Source organism: Ischnura elegans, chromosome 5 (assembly GCF_921293095.1).
Source record: "Ischnura elegans chromosome 5, ioIscEleg1.1, whole genome shotgun sequence".
In the NCBI taxonomy this organism is placed as follows: domain Eukaryota; kingdom Metazoa; phylum Arthropoda; class Insecta; order Odonata; family Coenagrionidae; genus Ischnura; species Ischnura elegans.
In genome coordinates, this window is record NC_060250.1 from 59,459,934 (window position 1) to 59,485,918 (window position 25,985).

General features: G+C 37.1%; 1 protein-coding gene across 2 annotated transcripts; it reads right to left on the reverse strand.

Annotated features, from left to right (window-relative positions):
- Positions 1-7,364: 7,364 nt before the first annotated feature.
- Positions 7,365-21,802, reverse strand: LOC124159832 (sulfotransferase 1C4-like). 2 transcript variants are annotated; one of them, XM_046535739.1, is made up of 8 exons: positions 21,696-21,802; positions 17,490-17,694; positions 16,741-16,840; positions 15,191-15,386; positions 13,823-13,949; positions 13,633-13,727; positions 12,422-12,602; positions 7,365-7,712 (listed from the first exon to the last, which is right to left on the reverse strand). In XM_046535739.1, exons 2-8 carry the CDS (start codon positions 17,692-17,694, stop codon positions 7,606-7,608), a joined length of 1,011 nt encoding a protein of 336 aa, XP_046391695.1. In that variant the 5' UTR covers positions 21,696-21,802; the 3' UTR covers positions 7,365-7,605. The 2 variants fall into 2 exon arrangements, with proteins under 2 accessions (XP_046391695.1, XP_046391696.1); XM_046535740.1 differs by lacking the exon at positions 21,696-21,802 and adding an exon at positions 20,810-20,912.
- Positions 21,803-25,985: the final 4,183 nt, after the last annotated feature.

The window sequence follows — 25,985 nt, forward strand, 5'->3', positions numbered from 1 at the left end:
TATTTTTTAGATTTCAGTGCTCTTTCCAGGAAATAATTCGCTAAATGTATCATAGAACCATAACACATCATTAAAGTTTTATAAACAGTGAAACTCTCTCTTTTCATAGCATTTCTTCTAATGAAATTGCAATTTTTATTGACTTCTATTATGAGCCAGAATAGCGTCAGAATTAATTTCCGGGCACGTAACTTTCAAAAATTTTCCGGGGTATGACCCCGATCCTCCCAAGAAGGAGTGCCCCGTCATGAGCACCAGCCGAGGGCCCCCAAACACCCCAGACCGCCCCTAGAATACAAACAGGATTGAAGGGTTGAAATACGAGTTGATCGGCGGCTGAGGAAGCGAGTCTGAGTGTGGAGATGTCCTTTGATTTGCAACGGGCGGCCAGGCAATGTTACGGCACTATTCACTAGAATATGTATATGAACCTCCAGCATTGTCCCTAGCGGCCTTGTTTAGCCGAACGGATAGATATAAGAATTCGTTTTTCCCCCGAACAATAAAGGACTTTAATAAACGCTTGTCCCAACCTCGTTAGAGCACTTCTTTTTTTTTTTTTTAATAGCTGTAAACGGCTGGTGTCCTAACACCCCCTGCCACACGCCTTTTAGGCGGCTTGCGGGGTATTATGTAGATGTAGATGTATCTGTATCGAAAAGATGGTGGCAATGCCAAGGTGTTCACCGACTCGGTTCCTCGGGCGTCTTTTCACTTTCCTTTTTATGAAATAACTCTCACATTTCCCGCATACTCCCCTGTCCATGGGCGTACCCAGAATCAAAACTAGGGGGGGGGGGGAGGCAATACTAGCCGTGGTCGTTCAAGTTGTAACTTTTTTGCACAGAAAAGGTTAATGAAACCAAAATTTTAAGGAAATTATGACAGCAATTTATTAGTTATTTTATATATTTGCCTAAAAAAATAATTATTTTTATTTTTGTTCCCTGTCTTATACTAATATCATTTTTCTTCAAAAGGAAAATTTGTTAATAATTTTATGTTTTGAACTAAATTTATTTTCGCTTCTTAGGGGAGAAGTTCCCCCCCCCCACCCCCTTCTGGGTACACCCATGCCCCAGCATTCACTGCACTATGAAAATCAATAGTAACAAAGTGTTTGAAAAGTTCTTAGATGTGAAAAAGAAGGGATTGGGCTTAGGCAAACTCAAAGAATTAACTTTGATTGATAGATAATCTTAGTTATTTAATATAACTTTTTGTAATATATTTCGCGGGATCATCACCAATTGAAAACAAATTTATAATTACGAGTTTAAAAACTGTGAAAGTGGAACTCTGTCAATAACGAGAGCACTTATTCTACAGTTTACTTTTGCGGTGTTTAGAAAATTGGGTGAGTTTTCTTGGAAATATTTTTAATTTCTCATTACATAAGTAGGGTGATTTAAATGCAACACGTAAGCGATAGCAGATCTCGGGTCTCGGATTCTGGAGTAGTTACGCCATGAAATTAGATGAGTCGCTTGCGGCGAAAAGGCAAAGGGACTGCCCTGTAATCAAGATCCAGCTGGTATTCCTCACCATGAGCCACTTCTCCAACGGAAACATATGGCATTCTTCCTGCTGAAAGTACAGTTCCAGTTCAAAATCTCTAATTAAAGTCATTCCACGGCTATAGTAAAGGAGTGAAAGCAAACCACAAATTATTCTCATAGTTTTAGATTTTGAGATGGAAAAGTAATCGTTAATTTCATAAACAAAGCCGCCCTCGTTTGGGCTATTGCGATTCACCCCGTGCATCTAGGTACGTTAAGGCGAGGAGAGGAGGACCAAGCCCATGTTATCAGAGCGTATGCGTTTTTGACGTAGTTCTGGAGCTGTGGCTCAGATGGCTCTAAGGCTCACAGCTCCAATCGCGCGGGCTATTTGACTCTCGTCGTATAAAGCGCTCCACATTCAGTTGACAGTATGGTTTCTTATGGAGATTCGTTTCCCATGTTATTCTCCATAAGGCTGGGAGCGCGGTTCCAAGTCGTCAATTACAGCATGAAAATTAAGATTGCGCTCTGCATTAGTTAAAAAATGCATTCTAATGTAGAATAAGACGCTTCATTCATTGGTACCAATAGTTTTTCAATAAAAGTTATAACAAAAGCTATAAAAAACATTTCCTTAACTTTCCGTTAGAAACGTGTATTTTTTTACTTTGTCTTCTTCTCGCAATTGCCGCCTAACCATTGAGTGTATTGAATTGAATCTTCTGCATAAATATCTTCTTACTATTTTCTCTTTGAAGGTTTTCACCTTTTTTTAAAGTTATTGGGAATAAAATTGTTATACCGATGTTACACCCACCAGGACAAGAAAATTGGGATTTTTGTAAGGTAAAAAGTAGTCGCCTACTAACTTACGTTTCTTACATCATAGGTCCTTATATGCTGTGAATCAAATTTGAAGAAAACTATATAGCTATTTTTAGTGAAAAAATCATTTACCTATCTCAATTTGGAAGGGAGTTACAAGGTTTTTATATTACGAAAAAATATTACGGCGCCACTGAGCCGAGCTTCTCGCAACCTCCATGCGCGCGGAGAGAAAATTCTCGAGCGGGAAAGGATATTTTTGTCAATGCTTACTAGGAAATATGTACTCCTTCGTTACATATCCCTAAAGGAGAACACTGATTCGCTGTAACTTCAATACTTACTTACTTATTCAGGAAATAAAGCAAATTTTGATGGCTTGGAACGACGAATTTCGCCTTGGGTCTTTATAATGAAGTGGTTTCGAATTCTGGGGCCTTGCTACCCAACATAAAGTTTATTTTCACTAATTTGGGGAGTTATTCTGACCAAAGACAATGTTTTCGGAGGATGAGTAGTGGGTTTCTCGAGAGAATAGCAAAGGTTTATTTTTCATTTTTAAGAAAGTTTACCAATTTTGGTTGTAGGAAGACTTGTCTGCTGTAGAAGGGCTTGTCGGCCCTTGTATACATATACTCTAAAAAACATCGGTTGCTGTATCATAATTTATAACACAATTTTCAGTGTTCAAGGTTCTAGGCTCCATTTACTATCATTTTACTTCTGCGTAACCGCGTCAAGAATCTTGAATTTCTGTCTTTGTATGGAGAAGATCTTCTGGTATCCCTATTGTGGTAATTAAATCGTATTGTTTTTTAATAACACCAGTGTGGGATGCTTTATAAGTTTTCACAACATTCACTTCTACAAAAATCCGAAAATTAATATTTCATAGATGAGGAAACCATTTTTGCGACTAGGTTTCTATTTTTCCCGATAGAAACTCCATATACACGCTCACATATACTTCCCATCATTTTCGATTAGTCTGCATTTTTTCAGAACAACATTAAAATTACTTGACCGCATTGAATTTTGTCAATTTTACGTAGGCCGTTTAAAACATCTTTATAAAATTCTTTAGTGCAATGTGGGCATTAAATATTTCAAGACAGTCCATACATATTTTGATAGTATATAATATTTCAGAGAGCTGTTGCCACTATTCACCTGAGTTACCATTTGAAGCTTTTTCTCTGCTACTGTAGTTTTTTGTGTAGTTCAATACAGTTACATCAAGTTACACCCTGAATCTATCCGTCTATCACGCAATAAGTCGAACTCAATTCTTAATTCTTGAATTTTTTCGGCGCCAAAGAATTTTTACCTCATTCGAAGACAAATATCCTAGAAAGTGAACCGTTAACTTTACTGTTTCAGCTTATGATTGATTCCAAGTATTTTGGAGCCATGATTTACTAATGAAGAAATTAATATAGTATTTATTTAATATAATTAATTGCCATGTTAAGGTAATTTGTCTTCTAACTTATCTCAAAACGTTCAAGCTTGTAATCATTGAAAATTACTTTCTATTTTGGTATAAATAAATCCGATGACCTTCGATATCGTTTTTATAGTCGTTCAAGAGATTTCCAGAGAATATTTTCAGTAAAGAGTAATTTTATAAAAAATGTGTTTTTTGATGGAGAGAATAAAATAGCATGATTTGTGTAAAGAAGAGTGTACTAACTTCAGTTTTTTACTACAAACACATATTTACCACTTTTTTTTATTTATGAGACAAAATTCTTATCTTATCTCTGCTATTGCGTTTACTGACTGACATCCATTTACAATTTTTTAAATTGGGCACGTAAAAAGCAGGCCAAATGCATAGAATAGATGCAATTTGCATTCAAATGGAATGCTCGCGTCGGTGTGGCCCTCTAGTTTTTATTTCAGATTTCTTTTCAACTTAGAAATTAAATTTTTTCTTACATTTTGTTTATGTGAATTTTTTTGAAAATTCTTTTGGAAACTTTCAAGGCAGCTTTAGTAAAAACAAAAAAGTCACTGGATGGGTAATGAAGACCAGAAGATGTATTCTTCAGGCCAGGAAAGGTCTTTTATAAAATTAGGAGTTGAGACTTATCGCTCATGTCCTCCTTGTGTACAAACATTTCCTTGCACTTGGGACAGGAAAATCTTTCTTCTTACCAAGTACCCTGAGAAGTATACGTCGGAGCAATCCTGGAGGGTGATCACATCCGTTCCGATATCAGAGTTGACGTCAACATGCTCCTCGGAGGAGTTTGTTGAAGTGTCTTCTTCACCTTCTTCCATATCGGTAGGCAAAGTTGAAGAGCATGGCTCCATGGATCTAATCCATTCCTCATTCTGAATGTCCAGCATGTAGCTATCATCCACGTCGTAGCCTGTAGATCTAGGAGGTTTCAGCAAACTTCTTTCACTGAAACTTGCCTGTAGCTCATTCTGAATCCCTTTACTGTGGGGTTGCGATTAAATCTCCCCTTCTGCCTCATCACGGATAAAAATTTTTCAGGGCGTCTTGGTTTAGTTTTGCTGTCGCAACTCCCTCTTCACTAGATTCTAAAAGTGCCATAATGGACTTAATCGACAAAAGAAAGCCGTCGAAACACGGAGGTCGACTTCCGTCTACTTTTGTTATCCCACTCATTATCCGATACCCTTCATGCAGCAGGTCCTTGGTTTTAATATTGCTATCACAAAGGCGGACATTTAATTTACAGTTGAGCAAATAAAAAATGTTGTTTATCATCTCAATGAAGTCCGCAGTAGAGGTAGCTGATGATAGTATCAGCTCTTCTGTGGAGCAACTCGCACGGATTGCGGCGGCGACGGACAAACTGAATATTTGAGTAGCCAGCTTCACTGACATCTTCTGAAAGGCATTTGGCCACAAATGAGCCGGCGTTAATTTCCACATCGCTCTTGTGGTTGAGCTCGAAGTGTCGCTCTTATGGACACTGCGGATATTTTCGAATGAAATTATTTTTCCATCCGCTACAAAGTCACTAGTAAGTAAGTTATTTCTTAAAGATTTGACTAGATGAGGCACATCTAATATGCAATAAATTTTTCTATTTTTTACCTCGAAATAAGGATTTTCAAACGAGACGACCAAGTCTTTTAGAGCTTTTCTGTCTCAGCTTCCCTGATCACAAATAAAACTTTGTGGACTTAATCCAACGTCCAAAACCTTAAACCGCCATCGCGTAAGTATTTTGAGTTATCCATTCATTGAAGGCTACAAAATATTTGATGTTCTGTACTTTAGATATTTATTGACTTTTTGCAAAGAATGTAACGAGCCAAAACTAATTGTTTGTCTTAGATAACAAATTATTCAATACAATATTGATTTTCAATGTTAGTACAGTATTTGTTCCCAGTGTGCAACATAAAGTTCAAAGTTCTAGCTGCAAACGACCTGTTGACGAGCCCCTCCGGAGATACTTTCACTGACATGTATTCTATAAATAATTTTCCCGAAGTAAAGCCCTCAATTTCCTCCATTGTTAGGGACTATTTTCCCTACGATTGAAAACTAGTAAAATGTTTTCAGACGTTAAAAAATACTTCCAACAGAGGAAAAATATTTTGTAGGAGTGTGTGTGTGATCGTTTAATTTAGAATTTGTCCGAAAATACCCTATTTTCAGCGTATATAAAAAACATCTGTTCGCAGGAGAATGTTTGAGTTAATCAAAATGATTGAGATAGTGAACTATTTTGTGTAATTCTTTTCGCATGTTGTTGTGCGCCAACTTTTACGTTTTATATGCTCTTCATTCCTGTAATAAGAAACTCCGAACGAAAAATTCCTACTTTCATAAATTTGTCTCCACTTTTGCGTCAACTTATCAGCGGATAATATTTAGTTGCCTCATTTAATGGAGCCCAATAAGTTTCACAAAGTGGCTTATCTCTTCCGACAAAATACTATAAACTTTATTATCTTTCAAATTTGCCTTGGTGCCAGTACCGTATTGCGGAAGGCTGCAGAACTTCGTCAAAGGACTCATTGAGTCTCACATTGCTGAATATAAAATCCTCTGTTAAATGAAATAAAATAACTATGTTTTATTTCATTGAACATGAAGCAATTCCATAAAATAACGCCTGAGACCTTGTCTTATATTGAAATCCTCTGAACGTCCATTCGATATTCGTGCATATATCCTCTCAAAATTTCATAAAAATCCCTGGAGGTCGAGTGGATATTTCCCTAAAGTTTTCTCACTGATAGCTTATTCGTTTAGTTTATCAATATGGAACAAAATACCCTAAAGGAATATGATCCGGAATGGAGATGCATTCAGAATTTAAGAATCTGTTCTTTCGGACTGATGGATAATATTTTTGCGGAAGCGATGATTAGTTCAAGGTTAGATTACATAATTTTGAGTTTTCAATAATGAAGGATGCTTCATTTTTCACTTATAACCATCAAACCGGGGGTCCCGGTGCCCTGAATTTTTTTTCTCTCTTGCCTTCGGACCGCATTCTTTGAACTGTATGAGACTGTTTCAACAGTTATTCACAGCTGCATGTTGTAAAAGTGTTTTCAGTAGTAACGGGAAGAGCCAAGCAGAGAGACGAGGGAAGGATTTGTGGAAGACGCAGCTCGCCAGGTGATAAAAAAATCCCTCCTATCCATGCTTCTTTTGTCCCAACAGCTCTCTCCCTCACACAGCCCGATCTGATTTCGTCTCCCGTCGGACCGAGGTGTCGAATGTCACGGGTGTCCCCCCGTCAAACAGTGAGGGGAAAGAAGGGAGGGAGAGGACCCAAGGTCAGCTTACCCGTGCGAGAGTACGCCACTGCCCTCTCTCGACAGCAATTCACAACAACAAATGTATATCCTTTTCCCCATAAAGGCTGGCCCTCTCTTCTCCTCTCTGGTTAAGGCTTTGGTTCCAATTCTTCCCTAGATACCCTCCCACCTTTGCAGTCGTAACTCGGACGAAAAATGGTTGGATGAGTTCGATGCTTGTAATGTTTAATTGAATGCCCTAATACTTTTTTATTTCAATGAAAGATTTAATTTTATTTAAGTTTTATTAAAAAAATATGCTGTATACAGTGTCACCTTGGGGCGGAAAAAAAAACAAAAACAGTGAGGTTGGTAGTGATCAATAGGTCGATTGGCATCTGGCAATCTTGCAATGCGGAAAAACTGATTGTGCTCATTGCAAACAAAACCGCCTGTACTCCTCGAGATACGGAGCTACATTCAGGTTTTCCGTCCGTTTACATTTTATGCCAAAACACTGCTAATGGAAAAGTAGAGCCTAATACTGGAACCTAAGATCGGTGTTTTGCTCATGAGCTTTGATCCATTCATCTGCTTTGGCATTCATTTCCGGTGTGAAATCTTTTCTCCATTCACCACATTTTCCTGGAATAGAAAATCGCCAAAATGTAAATAAATGTCTTCGAACCAACTCTTTATTCTTAGCATGATCTGATCGCATTCATAGCAAATCGCTCTGGAGAATAATTATAAAAATATTCGTCAAACTTTGGTTCTTGATCGTGATTACTTTATCTTCATTAATATGTTTTTTAAATGCTTTCAAACATCTGGCGAGTAAAATCTTCTCGGGATTAGTACAGCATTATTTATGCTTTTTATGACTGACATTACAGCTGCTATATCCTGGGCCTCAAAGGCGGATTAAGAGGGTTAGCGGCAGTCAAAACATTCAACAGTTAAAATGAAGTTTAAAAATAATTAATGCATATGTATAAGCCACTTGTCTACGGCATATTTGACCCCACACACATCATCGCTTATGGGTATTGCATTGCATCAAGGCGCCGTGGAAAGTTATTAACCGTCCCCTTTCCCGGAATATGGTAGTTTCCTTCATCAAAGAAAACGAAAGGCATGGATTGCGATTCGTTACCCACCATTAGTGTATTCATAATATACAAATTATTTGGTTTTAGAAATACCGGTTTAGACGAATGGCAAGGGCCAATTTTATCCTAATTTGAAAAAAAGCCAGATTGGCGCCCATGCGATGCCACTCCACGTGACGTCACATGGACCTAGTTTCTATACGAGTGGATAGGAGTTTTACATCGTCTGAGATTACCAATGCATGCAGAGGCCCAGAGCTCAGGGAAACATGTCTTAATAATTACCTATTAAAACTGGCTAAGGTCGGAAAGTTTTCTTCGTTTGATAAGGTATTAATAATCCTTATTTAAGCCAAGCGCTATCAACTAGCAGGGTACTCTGCTACCTGGTAGCACCCTGCGTCGTATCAGCGCTCAGAGCCTCGCCCCAAGGTCACCTCACTTGCGGCAGCGGGAACCAGAACGACGTCACACGGAGTTTTCCCAGAATTCATACTTAGCCATCGCGTTTTCGCGCGCTTGGAAATTTTCACTTTTCATTTAATCGCGAAAAATAGATATCGTCATTTAAAAATCTAAAAGCGTGAAATACGCACTCCAGGAGTGCGTAATAATCTTTCGATTTTGGCAATAAAAAATAATAGGAAACCTGTTAAAACGACCCTGTTAAAACGACCTTTATCCGCCCCTGCCGGGCCCGAACCATACCTGCCACTTACATTTTTTCCGAAAGTCTACAATCTTTTATAAAATGGAATTTATCCTCCGGCAAATATGAACTCCATTGATACCGTAGTCCATATAAATAAATTATATTGAGTGCTACCATATTACATAAATAAATAGACTATATAATTCACGCAAATAACTGAAATAATTTTATCTGTCAAAAATAAGCAAAACTCAATAAGTAATTTCTGTAAAATTTATGCTGTGGCAGCCATGCTTATAATCTAGCTAATAGCATTTATGTAAAAAAAATACTCCAATTTATATATTGCACTATAATCCCTAGACTGTTATTTTTCTACCCTCCTTTTCTTCTTTTCCCAAGAGAGTTTTTTTAGTTCAATGATATTCTTTTTTTCGGCCATCTTCATTTTTTTGTTTATCTCAATTACCCCAGAAAACAGCACAATGAGGCCTTTACGTCGGGGGTTTCAATAAATAACAATAAACGATCACACAAATCCATGTCCTCTGCCCCAAGTACTTATATCTGGGTCTTAGTTGCGTGACTTTTCCTTCCGTTTCTTCCTCCATTATGTTTCTCACTCCTTTGTTTTATTTTTATCACATAACCTATCATTCGGGTCCATATCTAGCGTATAGTTCTCCAGCAGGGCTATTCTACTAAACGGGGCCATACGTATGGCCGGCCATAAGTTTCTTATGGCCAAAACTGATAGAGGTGGATGAATTCTGTTATTTGGGAAGCAAGATAACTAGTGACGGGAGAAGCAAGAAAGAAATTATCAGCAGAATAGCCCAGGCGAAGAGAGCATTCTACCAAAAGAGAGACCTGCTTACAGCGGGAAACTTAAATATGGAAGTAAAGAAACAATTTATAAGAACCTACATCTGGAGTATGCTCCTATACGGAAGTGAGGCTTGGACAATGACGGCAGCGGAGAAAGCAAGGATAGAGGCCTTTGAAATGTGGTGCTACAGAAGAATGATGAAAATCAAATGGATCGACCGAGTTAGTAACGAGGAAGTCCTAAGAAGAGTAGGAGAGAAGAGAAGCCTCATGAAAACCTTAATAAGAAGACGGAACAACCTTATAGGCCACATCTTGAGACATGATGGCCTGATGAAGACAATCGTCGAAGGACAGGTGGAAGGCAAGAATGGAAAAGGAAGACCTCGAACAAAATATATGGAACAAGTAATGAGAGATGTGAAAGAGAAGAAATACGTAGGAGCGAAAAGATTAGCTGATAGGAGAACTGAGTGGAGAGCTGCGTCAAACCAATCCTAGGATTGTTGACCAGTGATGATGATGAATTGGTACTATAAGTTGGGTTCACTTTTTTAAACACTAGTCATTATTTGAGAAGGAAGTTTGTTCCAACGTGGAAAAAAATTAATTCTATTATCCTTAACCGAAATGGACTCTTATTAAAGGATACATTTGCATTTTCTTTAAACTCTGATCTGGCGGTAGACGCTGGAGATCTTAAAAAAAGTGAAGAACGCAAATCACGGACGAGAAGAAGCAGAAGAAATTTGTACAAGATTTGTACCGTACTGTATTATTATATTCGTGAATTGTGCATGTAATGGATAGAGTTAGAACATGACAGCCTATTGTAGTTCTAACCCCCTTCCTCTCCTTGCAATGGTGTAACTATTGTCTCATGGCTGCAATAATTTGCCCCCAAAAGTCTTAGAAATCCAGCCAATGCACGAAATCTAAAGATGAAATTTAAACTTTAAGTTTCCTTAATTTTATTATCAGAGGCTTATATTTAGGTGGCAGTATAAAATTAAAACATCAATATGAGACTTTAATTCTTTCCTTGATTTGTGGACGACATTTGTCCTTTACGCATCCCCTTACTGAAGATTGCCTTACTGCCAAAAATATGTCTTGCCCTATGTTTCTCAGATATCCTCCCTCATGAACCGCAATGCTATGAGAATCTTAAAATATAAAACATATAAAGCGGATATTTCAAGCTACCTACAGCTTTTCGAAACAAGTAAGAAATCCGCTAGCAAATGTAGCACAGAAAGCAAATAAAAGCCCGTTCCTCTGTTCACTTTCACAGAGCATCCATTAAAAAAGTATTTCTAACTTTTTAACTACAAGCGAACTTTTAGTTCATCCACTATATCTACTTAATAAGTAAGTAACAACTTTTGACGACGGAAATATTTAATGAAAATATCATCATCGTATGCGAACGGATTACCTACGCGTATCTCGTATCCTCCTTATGAAATCGACGTCTTTCTTTCATATATCTAGCCAATGCCCGTTGAATCCGAATGTGCTCCCCCACAATATTAATATATTTCTTGAAACAATCGCTTTGTAATCGATGACACTTCGAAAGTTTCTTTTATAACTCCTTAAGCGAGCAATGTTATTTCGTATGGCCCGTGCTATGACGGCCTCCTAGGCAGGCCATAGTATTACGGCCTTTAGGCCATAGCTACCGCCTTTCGCTCAGAATAGAATCGCTCGAAGCCATTAGTGTGTCTCAAGGCCGTAGTTATGGTCGATTTCGACCTATGGCCCGGCCATACGATTAGTGGAATAACCCTGCAGAGTTCGCTTTCTTCTCCCACTGTAAGATGCACTTCCTCGTTTCTTACCCCATCTGTCCATTTGATCTTCGCCACCCGCCGCCAGCACCAGGTCTCGAAGGTTTCAAGGCTTTTCTTGTCATCTTTTCTGATCATCCAAGTCTCTGACCCGCAGATTGCCATTGCCCATCCACCAAGGTTTTCAGGTACTATTTCCGTTTCTCCATTCTAACATTCTCGGAGCAATGCAGCCTTTTAGCCGCGAAGGCCATATGAGCTGGGACTATACGACGCTTTACCTCTGTTCAGGGCCGTAACAAGGAGTTTTGTCAGGGGGGGCAAAGATCAGTTTGCTATCCCCCTCTCCTGCCTCCCTCGCTCCCTCCACCAAGAACGTAATACATCCGTAAGCTATTTTTATTAGATTTGGTATTTGAAATTATACACCGCATGTTTGCTGTTAAAATTTTTATAATACTTTAATTATTTATAATTTCACGATAATTTTTAAATAATTTAATTTGAACAAATTAAATGACTATTTTAAATAAAATTTACAGATTTCGCCGCCCACAGAAATCTGCTACCCGAGATCCCAGTGTCCCCCTGCCTCGCTCTAGTTCCGGGCTTGCCTCTGTTGTGCTTTTTTCTCCCCTTATAATGGTACCCCCGAAAATGATTCCAATTGCTATAATTTATCTCAATTGCCGTGGTGATTTCTCTTCCACATACCAGGATTATAGTGAGGTATATGAGAAATACAACAATGGATGGAGCTAAAAAATCGCTGTAAATATATTTTGGATGAAACATAAGAATACGTCCTTGATGAATCAGCGTTTCCTCGATCTGGTATTATGTTTTATGTATTTAATTAAAATTTATTTTAACTAATATAGTGAATTCTCGTTGCACGGACATCTAATGACAATTTTATTGAATGTGAGGTTATGACGTGAATGAGATGATTTAAGACATTAATCTTACCTTGGCGAAAGAATCCCGGCTTTGTGTGGTCGGTAACGCCTTTCAAACTCTTGCTATCCTTCATTGATGGATTTTTGCGGAAATTGTCTATTTTAAGATGATCGAGCATTTTAGCAATGTTTATTTCATCAATGCTCTTATTGAGAAACTTGGCTACCTTGCGAAGAACCGATGGCATATCCTGTTGAAAATGTGTTTAAGTGGAAATTAGAAATAAATCTTCTTTATTATTTTAATAACATTCTTAAAGTTTTATTCTTAGTGCTCGCAGTGTCAAAGCAATGTAAATTAGAATCGATTGTTAAAAATTTGATCATTTCATTTTTTTATTCTATGCGCTAATGGTAGACATTCGTACAAAATCGTGCGCTTTTTCATGCATTTTATGCGTGCATTATATGTGCACCGGAGGGATGAACGAATTGATTCCATAAAATGATTTTTTAAACGCGGCGCAAGATTCCCAAGAGTGTAATATTACAGCGTGTGGTAGGATATCTAAGTTGGGAAACTCCGTTGAAACCGAAGTTGAAATAAAATTTTCAGTTTGGATGAAGTAAATACAAGAATGCCATTTCCTTTTTAATTTAATACAATTTTAATTTGATTTAATACTATTTCTATTTTATTTTATACTATTTATATTTTATTTAATATTTTTTCATTTTATTGATGTGAACTGCAAAGGTTGTAAGATTACCTTTTAATAACTAAGTATAGAAGTTTTCTTCAGAATCTGTATTTCCATCACTACTGTCAATAAAATATCGGTCATGCCGATGTGTCCGGGAATCAAATGTTTCATCCTGTCCTCGACGCAAACATCTTATTTTTTCTGGGGGAACATTTATCTTTGCGCTTTGATGCTAAAAATAACTTTTTATGATGTTTCTTGGAGTTTCTATTATGTTCTTATATATATATTTGTATACTTCAAATTATATTACTGTATAAAAAACGCGATCGTAACTTTTTTATGTAAAAATATTGTATATCGTTGTCATCTTAATTGTATTTTATATTGTTCATGTTTTCACTTTCATAGCCCTGAGGGTGATTTTACATAAATCGAAACGTTGGCTATAACTTGGTTTCAATTGACCTAACTCCAAGAAACATCATAAAAAGTTATTAAACAAGGTCAAGAATAGAAGAGGAAAAGTAGTAATAATGCTAAAAATAGTGATGCGTGAGATATTTTGTCTGCATACCTTTATCAAATCTTCGTAGAAAAGGAAAAGCATGTTAGGGTGGTCCCTCATCTCCCAGCCTTCTTCAAGGTGGCTCCAATAGGGTGCATAGTAGACTGGAACGGAATGATCGTGAAAGGTTTATTAGTATATAGTTGCTAGCGTTCCCGCGTTTGATTCCAATGGAATGTATTTACGATTCCATTCTTACCTAAATCATTTTGGAAATGGTCCCAGTACTTTGGCAGATCTCCCTCGAATCCAATGTACATTAAGCTGGTATTCTGATGGTAGTAGGACACTGCTACATCTTTAGGATTTCTTGCCACGTAAATGACCTTTGAGCAAGAAAGAAGAAGCAGAGGAGGAAAGTTATTCAGAAACGTTCTGCATATAACTATGTAATGAATCTGGATAATAAGGATACTTATGATTGAATAGTCAATATGATTAAATCTCTATTTTAAGTGTAAGGGATAATCGAAATAATTGTGGAAAGACAGCTAAAAAAGGTCTTAGAGCCAGGATATTGTGTCCTTGCGATCCATCAATAATTGCTATGCAATGGAGTTGAGGGCTTTATATATGCCATGTGCTTAGCATGGTTAATTGAATTATACTTTTATTTTTTTCAATAAAAGCAAAATAAAATATATTTCATTATTCCATCTTATTGAAGGCCGCCAAAATGAATCTTTTATGATATCATTAATGATTCGTGCTTGATTATCAGCTGAAGGAACGCTGAGGAAATTTATTTAGTAATTATTATGAAAGTATTCTTCAGTGAAGGTACATTTACATGGGAAAGGTTTCCAATTATTTTTCATGTAAACCTACCTTAGCTGGTAGAGAAGACTTTAGTAATAACAAACAATGTATTGATTAAAGAGAATAAACCCTATAAAAAGAGTAATAATATCGTAGCAGCTGAAGCATTTCTATTAATATGGGGTGAATTTTTTATATGAGCTTTTTTAAATTATGCGTTATGTTACAAAGGGCACATGCGTGCCTCAAGAGGTTTCTCCATGCTTCTGTTCAGCATGCAAAAATAGCATATCTTTACATTTTTGTGCTCATAAAATTTTCGGCGGCTCATACCAATATAATACCTGTCAACCGTTTATGTGTATCCATCGGTGGACTGTAACAGCCCACCACCCATTAATTCTTAGAATTTTTAAATCTACCTTAATTTTGGGTCATATTTAAATAAATTCAAAATTTGTATAATTTCATTGCCAAATATAAACAAAGAATGATGAATTACAGTATAAACTTAAGGGAATTTTTTTTACATTTATTTGCTTAACCCTTTCAAGCACAGAGCTGCTTCTGGAAGAAATTAAACTTAGAGACTTCTTATCTTAAAAAATGTGAAAATTTTCTACTCAATCAAAATTATTTTGGCAGATGTATATTTCGCAATTAAACTTACAGCATAAACGAACTTTTAGTTTACATCTTTCCTGAATTAAAAGTAAAATGTATACATTTTTGATGTTACTTAGAAGCAAAATTGGGTTATAATGGGTTAATTCATTTACGAATTGCAGCGTCTTCAACGCTAATCTACCTTGCTTGTATCCAAAAGTTTCGGCGGCAGGAGACTGAATGGGAGATGTGTCTTGATGTGCCTCGGAGAAAACATTTTTTGGACCTTTTCGTAAGTTGGCTTCCCCTCATTCCTGAATGCTTCCTCTTGCTCTTTGCTCATTTGGTTCTGCTTGATTACCTCTTCCCTGTAGTAACTTGGCATGAGCATGCTGAACCTTAAGTGTAAACACAGTTGTGGTGCTTTACTATCGTGGGAGAATGATTCATCGTCAAAATTCAGGGTCAAGAAATCATGTTTAAAGTTTATTCCTCGAAATAAATGATGCAAAGACGTTCATAGTTAAGGAAGGTATGAGATGAAGAGAAAGTTTTTTTTTCCGTAGTCTACATTGGGGATTTGTAGCCGAGACGTACCTTTTACATAGGTGTTGGCTCTATGTAGAGAACTCAAGAGTCTCTGGCCAATGATATCATTCTGAACTTGTGGTAACAGATTATGATACATCAAACTTTTTTCATAATTATCCTTAATTTATACAAAATAGTCTGTTTTTGGTTTGAAAATAGCTGTCTAGAGGATGAGGAGCCATTGGGTCAATGAGATATTACTAAATGGTCCAGGTTCATATTACTGAATGGCTAGCTCATATTTTGCCTTTTGTCAATAAAGATTTTAGATGAGAGGAATATCGTATAATGCTATAATTTCATGGTGAATTATTCATTAGGTTATGGTGAGATTTGTTCTACCAAGAATGGCGAGATTTAGTCACTAGTTCCTGTAAAAAATAGTTCCTTCCGTGACTATAATTGGATATCATTCCTCAAGTTTGTTGTCTTGACGTTTCCCAAATTCAGACTAGTTTTCCGGCGGAATAAAATACGCATTACAAAGAAACTGGTGCAGAGGGAGGATATTTTGATATAATCTGGGGAAAATGCAAGGCCATTGATCCTAGCTGTGGGGAGTGTTGTTGAAAAATAGGTTTAGCGTTGATTATCAAGGAAAATATTTTTTACCACCTTTTTGATGAAATCGGTTTCATTGCTATAAAAAACCGTGATCTTCTATCTTGAGGGAGGCGTAGTTAAAATTTTCAGTGATATCCTTGCTCTAAGACTTTCCTCACAATTTTAATAGTGAGCCAATATTCCGAATGCAGTTTTGATTTTAATATCGATATGAATTTACGTAATTTTTATGCACAATTTATGAATGAAATCGGAGTCTTAAAGAATAAAAACGTTACTCTTTCGTTATGAATTGAAGTTGTGAAAAGTTTTAGGAAGCATTCGAGGCACAAAACTGTTAGATAAAAAGCTGTGTGAACGAGCGTATGTTTAATTGACATTTAGGTGCGTGCTTGCGACGTACCAGAATTTTTCCGACCGGCTTTCTTTAAGAGCTCGATTCCCAATGGTTGGAAAGGATATCTGATTTTTTTGGCTAGAAAATTTTCATTCCGACGAAGAGATGAGGCCTAGCCGTGAGTCGGAATCAATCGCTCCCGGTGAAAACTGATCGGAATAATTCTGATCAATACCTGATTGTAGCTATTATGGACTCACTCGATATACGGGAATCTATCCCTTAGTTTTATACTTTTAGCTCTCTCGTAATCATAGTCGTTGTTAATCAGCCACACCAGCTCTTGAGTCAAAGTGGTTCCTAAAAAAAAAGAAGAGATGTGGTTTTAGTTTGTGTTGTAATGGAGCTCATTTCTTTTACAGTTTTGGGCGCATTTGATATTTATGGAAACGTGCATCCTAAAAGGCCGACACGACCTGAAAATCTGCATAATTATTGATATTATTTGAATTTTAGGAATTTGCCGTCTTCTGGCTTGTTTTCATTTATATAAAATGCTGCCTTTCAATATTGGAGAAGGATTAAATTAAATGATGAGACTAAATCGACGATGTTGTATAAATTATAACCAGCAAAGTACTATTATGGGGGTCTGTAAACGTTTCACTTGTCCTTGAGTTGTTAGCGTCGTCTCCTACAAAATTGGAAGTGTAGGGAAATTCCTGCGTTGATGTCATGTGAAGCGATATGGAAATAACTTAAGAGTATTGCCTCTCCTTCACCATTGCATTTGTTAGGGTGATATCGTGGTAAAATGTTTAAATTATTTTCCCACATTTTAACTCATGGTTAAAGCCGAATCGATTTTCGGGTTAGAGAAGAAAGAAGGCAATGAAAACGACGTAGGTGAGAGCCGTATTCAATTTATATAAAGGTATTTTAACACGAAAATCATTTATACTTTCGGCATACGTAGATAACAATGACTGCCGTGAGCAGGAAAACTTACCTGATCTCGGAAACGTGACTACCCACACGTCGTCAGGTCTCAGTTCCAAGTTATATATACCTGCAGCTATATCACGGTACGGTGGACATAGCAAGTACTTCTGTGGACCGACGTGAACGTACTTATCCTTTATACCCTCAAAGGAAGCCCACATCTCCTTGTTCACGCCATCAGGAGCGTCGTTTATTTCGAATGGAAGAGACATCTGGTAAGGACAAAAGAGAAACCAAGATAATTATTAGGTCTTTAAAAAAATTGAAGCTACAAAACCATTTAGTCGTGTACTGCGTATTATGGGATATAAATTACATGTGTGTTACTTTGCTGCTTGGATAACTATATCTCCCGTCATAAAATTATTGTGCTGAGAATTATTTTAATCTTTTCAATATTGGTTCCGTTGTTTTGTAATTCTGACCATGTGCTCGTCAGCCAAGTAATATCTCTTTCCAAATGACTGCGGTAACTCTTTCTCTTTAGAACGTTTTATCTTTATCGTATGGGTACCATATGTCTTGTGATATTTCGTCCAAAATGTTTCTTGACGATTCCTTTAATGCTTAAAATAAAATTCAAGGCCGGCCGTATCGGTGGTCTCTGTTATGTTTCTTTGGCTCATGTATAAAAAGTCGTCAGTGTTCATTTATGTTCCTTCTCATTGATATTCATGCGACATTTTCCTTCGGACAAAATTAACCTTAGAAGGGCACACTGGGATCCATTGGACCCCAGGAGTTTTTTTTCTTTGCAGTAACTTTTGTAATACATAAAATATTGAAAGTTCACACCAATGTAAATTTCCTTTTATATTTCAGTAAAAGTTTCTAGGATATGGTAATTTTTTAACGCGCTTATTGCTTTATAATGTAATATTGAAAATGGTCTGTGGTCCATTGGACCCCAGTGTGCACTTCATGAAATTGCGAAAAAAATTAACACATTTGTTTATTGCCTTTTTTACTGCAAATTTATTTGATATAATCATATTTATACGTTTAAATTAATTAAAAAGCCATTAATCGTTTTTTATCACTTTGGGATTTGAGGACATCAACTTTTTTGTAAAATATCTTGGTTTCCTCTTTTGCAAATAATTTAGGAATTTAGGTGTGAAAGACGTGAAAAATATTGTTTTACTTTCATTTTAATATGTTTAAATAACTTATATTCACATATTTGTGTAAGAAACACTTCTATTATTGATATTCTTAATATAAATAGTCAAAAAATATCAGGGGGTTGAAATTAAAAATTTTAAAAGTCATGGGGTCCGCTAGACCCCAGTGAGCACTTTATGATTGAAAAAAGAAGTGTACACTTCTAGGGTTAATGCGTAAAATTACTTCCGCATTTCAAAATACTGATGGTATCATTGCAGTTAAGAAAATATGTCTCCATTTCTGTCCATGTTAGTGTTGGAATAATTTTCAACCGGAAGGCATCATTGGAATACAAGGGGCATATGAAATGTAAGATTCGTGCGTAGGTTTCCGCGGCGTTGTTCGCGATGACTGCTAATTTTCGGGTTCACCAGCCGCGTCTGTCGTTTATGGTTGACAACAGTTTCGGAAGCCATCCTGATTCCGTCTTCAGGTCGAAGGTGGAACCTTCAGATCAGGTAGAACCTTCGACCTGAAGACGGGAGCAGGATGGCTTTCGAAACTGTTGTCAACCATAAACGACAGACGCGGCTGGAGAACCCGAAAATTAGCAGTCATTATGAAATGTAAGGTTTCCAAGGCCTACGCGTCCCCGCATGCAGCGCTACGCAAAATCAGACTACCCTGCCGTGTTTTGTTTTTTGGTCCTTCCCCCTTCACGTTCATGGACAGTACCACGATAGCGGGCTTATTATCGGCGCAGCATTCATTCGCGGTGGGCGTCCCGATTGTTGCTCCCGCCAAGTGCGAACTGCGGTCTGTCATGAAGTTTGTGCATGCGAAGGAGGTTGATTCGATTGAAATTCATTGCCGAATGGAAGATGTATGTTTCGAAGTGCATGAACGTGAAAATGTGCGGAAGTGGTGCAGAGAATATACTCCTGGCCGCCAAAACGTTCATCACAGCAGCACAGCGACAGGACGTCGCACACGGAAAATACTTTACGGAGACTGCCGGATCTTCTGCTCAGCGACCGTCGGCAAACCCACGACGAACTGACCACAAAAGTGGGAGGTGTGTGAATCAGAGACTCCTTTCTCTCTATTTTGGTCAATAATCTGCATCACCACAAGGTGTCGGCTAGAAGGGTCCAAAAAATGTTGACTGAGGAACACAAGCAGAAGCGCGTCGAGAATGCCCAGCATTTTTTCGCTACTTTTGTAGTGGAAGGTGAAGAATTTCTTGACTCATTGGTCACAGGAGATGAAACACAGGCCCAATATTTAACACCAGAGATGAAAGATTGGTCAAAACATTGTAAATATAAGGATTCACCAAATACCAAAAAGTTTAAGCAGGAAAAATGAGCGGGCAAGATTTTTTAAATACTTTTGGGATAGAAACGATGTCCCGCTGGTCGATTTCATTCCCAAGGGTACAAAAATCAACACCGAGAAATACTTTGAGATCAAATTTTGATGGGATATGCAGAACAAACTACGGAGCAGATTGACAGAAGTAGTTCGATTGCATCAGGACAATCCGCGTCCTCATGTGGCCCACGAAACAACAACGTCAATCATCGAGCAATTTGGGCGCAAGTCAAAGTTTAAGGTATCTAATTAAGTAACATACATAGACAATAACTAACATTATAGTCCAGACATCGTCACCTGTGGATATCATTTCTTTTCGGGTCCCAAAAAAGACTTGGGAGGGCGAAAATTCGCGAACGACGACGAAGTTCAAGAAATGGTTCTTACAGTCCTACGGGAATCGGCGGAAGGTGGTTCGAGGAGGGAATGCTGAAGTTCATCTCGCGAATGCGGAGAGCTATCGTGTGTGAGGGTGACTACTTAGAAAAATAGCTGAACTTTCAAGGTTTCTAACCATGCAATATACATTGGCAACAAATCTCATTAACTATGAAAAAAAATATTGAAACCTTACTTTTCATATGCCCCTCAAATGAGAAAAACCACATTTTACAACTGCATCCAATTCTGATACTTGTCGGATCGAATTAGCCAGTGTAAATTGTACGACTATGGTATTTCTCGATGTGTGAAACTTATTTTATATATTTGTCTAATAAAAAAATAGTTCGGTAGACAAAAAATCTCATTCCTCCTTAGTTATGTAGCAAGCAAAGAATTGAAGTAGAACGGTCGTGAAGAGTAATTCTTTAATCTCAATTCTGAATATAGATAAGTACTTACGCTGTCCCGTCTCCCAAATTGGCAGCACAGGTCCGTCTATGTGGCCGACTCGACACAAACTGTGACTTTTCTTCACCGCCTTCGTGTTTGGTCAAACACTCACCTTCTCCACTAATCACTTTTACTAATGACTTCCTTCTGAGATGGAGCTAAATTATGGTGGAAAGTTATCTTGCCGATGCATTACATAAGTTGAATATCCGGTATGAATCGGAAGATAAATAATACATATGGCTTGCTGTTTACTTTTCTAAATGCGACTATAAGTTGAATGACGATTTTAATTTCATTAAGTATTCATCGAATAATAGAATAAAGGATGAATGCGATAAATACAAGGCGGAAAGATTTTAAATACCTTAAAGTCACATAAAATTGGTCTCATGAATTTCAGAGTTGTGTCTACGTGAATGTAATAATTTCTAGGCGATAAGTCCGTGGATAAGCTACCCATCGAAATATGAACTATTAAAAAAATATAAAGATTAAAATGGCTGATGGTGATTGGGGTGTCCTATCTCCTTTTTATAGTTTGCCTTTTTAATTAGATTTATTTGGGATTAAAGAAAATGAAATTTATATGGGTTGGTTAAAAAAGGGGACACGACCACTTGTTGTTCATCCGACTTAAGAAAGACGTCGGCAAGGTAATTTTCCACCAAAAATTGAGCTCCATTTCAGAAGTGATTAGTAAACATGAAGTGGAACAAAGTGGAGAAGCTTGGTGGTTATGACAAACATGAAGACGGTGACGAAAGGTCGTAATTTGCGACTAGTCGACCACACAGACGGATCTGAACTACCAATTTGTGAGACGGGACCGCATGAAGTGCGTATCTGTGCTCAAAATTGTTTATTAAAGTTTTCAAAAAGTATTAATAGTTACCTCTTGCTCGTAGACGGAGGATCTTGAGCTTGCAGCAGTCGATGATAATTAACGTGCCTGGTCGATCATACCAGTCGTCTTACGTGCTATCTGATACACTGGAAGAGTGTGAAAAACGAGCTCTACATAAGGGAATGTTTGGGCGACGCTTGCGCAGTTGTGTGCGCTCCAAGAAGATGACATGGTTCAAGATGTCTCCTGGCAATGAGTAAGGTGCAAATTACGATTCCATTCAGAATCCTGATGGCTCCAAATTTTTTCTGGTATGCCGCTTTCAAATGAAATTATAGTCGAAATATCATTTAAACGATCTAGAAAATCGGCTGCGAGTCACCAGTAATGTTATAAACTAATTTAAAATAAAATATAAAGCTGGTGAGCCATATTTACTGAAAACGCTGCAATATTATATTAAGAAAGGTTCTATCCTTTGGCCTTAATGATGAGAAAGTTATGAAATATGTTTTACGACTACTGAGTTTAAAAAATTACGAATGAGATGGAAGGTTCTGTAATTTATTTGATGGCCATAATTGTGGAGAAATCTGATTTTACCAGCTGTATTTGAAGTACTCGTATGTTAATTGCTGTTGTTTACAACTACGTAAATGCACTTAAAAATTCCAGGTGAACGCTGAATTTCCGTAGGGTTGGATTGCCATGTTTTATTTAGGAATCTTAATTGTATTTAATTTAATTGAAGTAATAAAATTTAATTAAATGAAATTCGTTAAAGTGGGCCACGGCCCATTTTGAGTAAAAATCAATGTTTATTATATTAAACTTCTTTTGCCTTATTTCATTGAATAATGAGTGGAACTTATCAAATTGAGCGAATTGAAATACGAGTGTTTCATGCTAGGACGTATGTAGGGGTCGGCAGTCTTTTAGTAGTTAGCTCTAGTTTTCATTGAGATTAATGTTAGGATTAACAGAGTTTTCGTAAGTCGGGGGTTTTAAAGCATTGAACTAACTTTCACTCTATACTCGGAAAGTTAACCCCTTCCAGTGTCAAAATTTATGTTTATGGATTACTTGAAATTAATCAATGTCGTTCGACCGCCCATTGCTAATGTAGCCTTCTCATGAACGGATAAACCTGAATTTTTTCACTTTTGGTTATAAAGTTGACCACTAACTTTTAATCGCGCGGAATATGATTTGGAATCATAATTTTGATGAATAATTGATAACAGTTTGGTAAATACTTTGATACCATGTATCAGAGTTCGGGATTACCTTGAATCATGATGAATTCTTGATCTCGTATAAATGGATTGTTTTGTACCTATCGGGCACTCGCTGGTTTAAGGACGAAACCCTCCAATAGAAATAGTAATCATAACACAGGCCAACAAAAAAAAACTTTTTTTTTGGTGCCGGGAGTTTTTGAGCTGATATTAACAATATTAGAGGTGCTGAATCCAAATATGATATCCGTTTTTATGTAACAGCTCTACTTTTTTAGATACGGCGCATTTTATGGTTATATTTTTTCAAATTTTTGATATATTTCAGAAAATATTTTTCAAATTTAAATCAATCTATAAATAAACTAATTCATAATCACTCTGCAGTATTTACTTTGAAAATCACCTTTATACCTTTGAGAAAGGGGTTGGGGAGGATTTGGCGTGTTTGAAGAAGGGGGAGACAGGCATACAGAGCGGAGGCAGTGGGAAAAGATACAACTAAGGGATGTGGGAAACCCACGGTGGAAAAGGACCCTAGTCATAACTGTAGAATAACGACTCGTGGGAAGAATCACAGATAAGTGGAGAAGAGTAAAAAAGGGGGTATAGGGTAAAGAGAGAGTGTGTCTTTGAAAATGGAGAGGCGGGAGTAAGTAAGCAGTAAGGGGATTTCCGAAAACAAATGGTCAAATTCTCAAAGTTTTTGTAAAGCAGCCTCTAAAAATGAGCTCAATTCGAAGAAGCTGTGTAAATCATTGTGATGTGTTTTGTTACATTTGTGGGGAATATACTTTAAAAGAAAATAGAAAAACATTACAGACTTTGTGAAACGTGCATACCTAGGATATTTTGGTGTTCAGCTTGGTAACCAAGGTAAAAAGTAGGCACCGCATGCTGTGTGTAAAACATGCACAGAACATCAGCGGTATTGAACTACAGGAAAAAGGAAAAGTTTAAAGCTTGGTGTGACAATGGTTTGGAGAGAACCTACAAACCATATTGACGACTGTTATTTTTGCATGGTAAATGTTTCGGGAATTAATCGAAACAATCGCCGCAAATGGAAATATCCAGATTTGCCTTCAGCTAGACACCCGGTACCCCATTCAGAAGAAATCCCGATCCTAATATTTCAGACATTACGAGATGTATGTGAGGATAAATATAAGCCATGTGAACTCATTCCTGATTCTATTGACGATAGTGACAGTGACTACGAGGCAGTATCAACAAATCCTCAACTATTTAATCAAGATGAACTAAGCGACCTTGTTAGAGAATTGAACTTACCGAAGGAAGCATCTGAACTACTAGCTTCAAGGATGCATGAAAAGAATTTAATGGAACAAGGTACAAAAATTAATTTTTATCCCACAATTGAAAAGGATCTGCTACCCCTCTTTACTCAAGAAGACAATCTTACATTTTGTTTAGACGTTAGAGGTCTTCTGAAAGGAATGGGACTACCGCAATATGAAGCTAGTGATTCGCGTTTGTTCATTGATAGCTCCAAGCGTAGTTTAAAATGTGCTCTTCACAATGTTAACAAGTTTGGCTCAATACCAATCGTTCATTCAACTGAAATGAAAGAAGAATATGATACAATAGTATTGGCCTTACAGAAGATAAAATACTAGGGACATCGTTAGGTGATTTGTGTAGATTTAAAATTGGTGAACTTTCTTCTTGGGCAGCAATTTAGCAACACAAAATATCCTTGTTTCTGGTGCCTCTGTGCTAGCAGGGACAGACAAACCACTGGATTAAGAAGGAGTGGTCAAAGAGAGAAAACTTAATTATTGGGTAAATACATTATTGCTGAGGCTTTGGTGAACGGGAGAAAATCACCTTACCGCCCCTTCATGTTAAACTAGGCTTAATGAAGCAATTTGTAAAGGTTCTTGACAAGGATGGACCATGCTTCGGCTACTTTAGAATAAAAATGCCGCAGATAAGTATAGAAAAACTTAAAGCTGGTAGTTTTGATGGGCCACAAATCAGACAACTTACAAAGGATCCTGCTTTTGTCAAGCCATTGAATGAGATTGAAAAAAACAGTTGGCTTTCATTTGTTTAGGTAATAAAATTTTTTCTGGGAAATCACAAGCGAGATAAATTATATTGAGCTGGTTAACAATATGCTCTCCAACTTTAAACCACTTGGATGTAATATTAGCATAAAAGTTCACTATACACAGTCACTTAGACTGTTTTCCTGAAAATTTAGGCGACACAAGTGAAAAACAAGGCGAATGATTTCACCAGGAAATCAAAACAATGTAAGATCGCTACCAAGGAAGATGGAATAAACATATGATTGCAGATTACTGCTGGTGCTTAAAACGAGACTGTTTTAACAAAGTGCACGCGAGAAAATCGCGCAAAAGGAGCTTCCGTAGTCTTGAATGACGTTTTTACGTCTTTTTTTTCTTTAAATTGTTTTATTTCAGTAAAAAATGTTACTATTTGTATTCAATTGCATTGTAAAACTATTGTAATTGTAGGTAATTTAACATTCCTATAAATAAATCAAGTCTTTATATTTTGTGGGTTTTATCATTTATGTAATATCATCATATTGAACATTTTTTTACGTAAGTAACAACATATCTGTATCTGGAAAACTAGAGCTGATAGGAAAAAACTAATATCATATTTGGATTCAGCACCCCAATTATACTTAGAATCAGCTTTAAAACCTCCGGCACCAAAACCACTGTTGACCTGTGTAATCTATGGAGCAGCGTTGATGACTCTTAATTTTGAATAGGCAATGTAAGACTCTTCTCTCTTTATTCCTTGTTTTGCGTGAGTAGTAGTTAAGATATTCGGTAGGCCAGCATTCATCACTTGAAAAGGTAAAACCAGTCCATTGGAACCTATTTTCTAGTTACAGAGAATGAGGGGAGCATATCAATGTATCCTCAAATCAACGATTTTTCCTTTAGCAGTACAAGTGTGTGATTATGTTCCGGTAGTGGTTATTATGATACAATCTTTCATAGAAAATTCCCTCATTCGTTCGCAAGTATCATAGATATGAAGAAAAATAGTGCAGTAGCCTTAAGGATGAAATGACAAGATATGACGATAAGTT

Excerpts from the sequence above, each read along its gene's own strand:
- LOC124159832 (XM_046535739.1), bottom strand. The coding sequence starts at position 17,694 with ATGTCTCTTCCATTCGAAATAAACGACGCTCCTGATGGCGTGAACAAG. Across the intron at positions 15,387-16,740 it reads GATAGATTCCCGTATATCGA|GTTCAGCATGCTCATGCCAA; the intron begins GTGAGTCCATAA and ends TTTACACTTAAG. Across the intron at positions 13,950-15,190 it reads AACTTTTGGATACAAGCAAG|GTCATTTACGTGGCAAGAAA; the intron begins GTAGATTAGCGT and ends TCTTGCTCAAAG.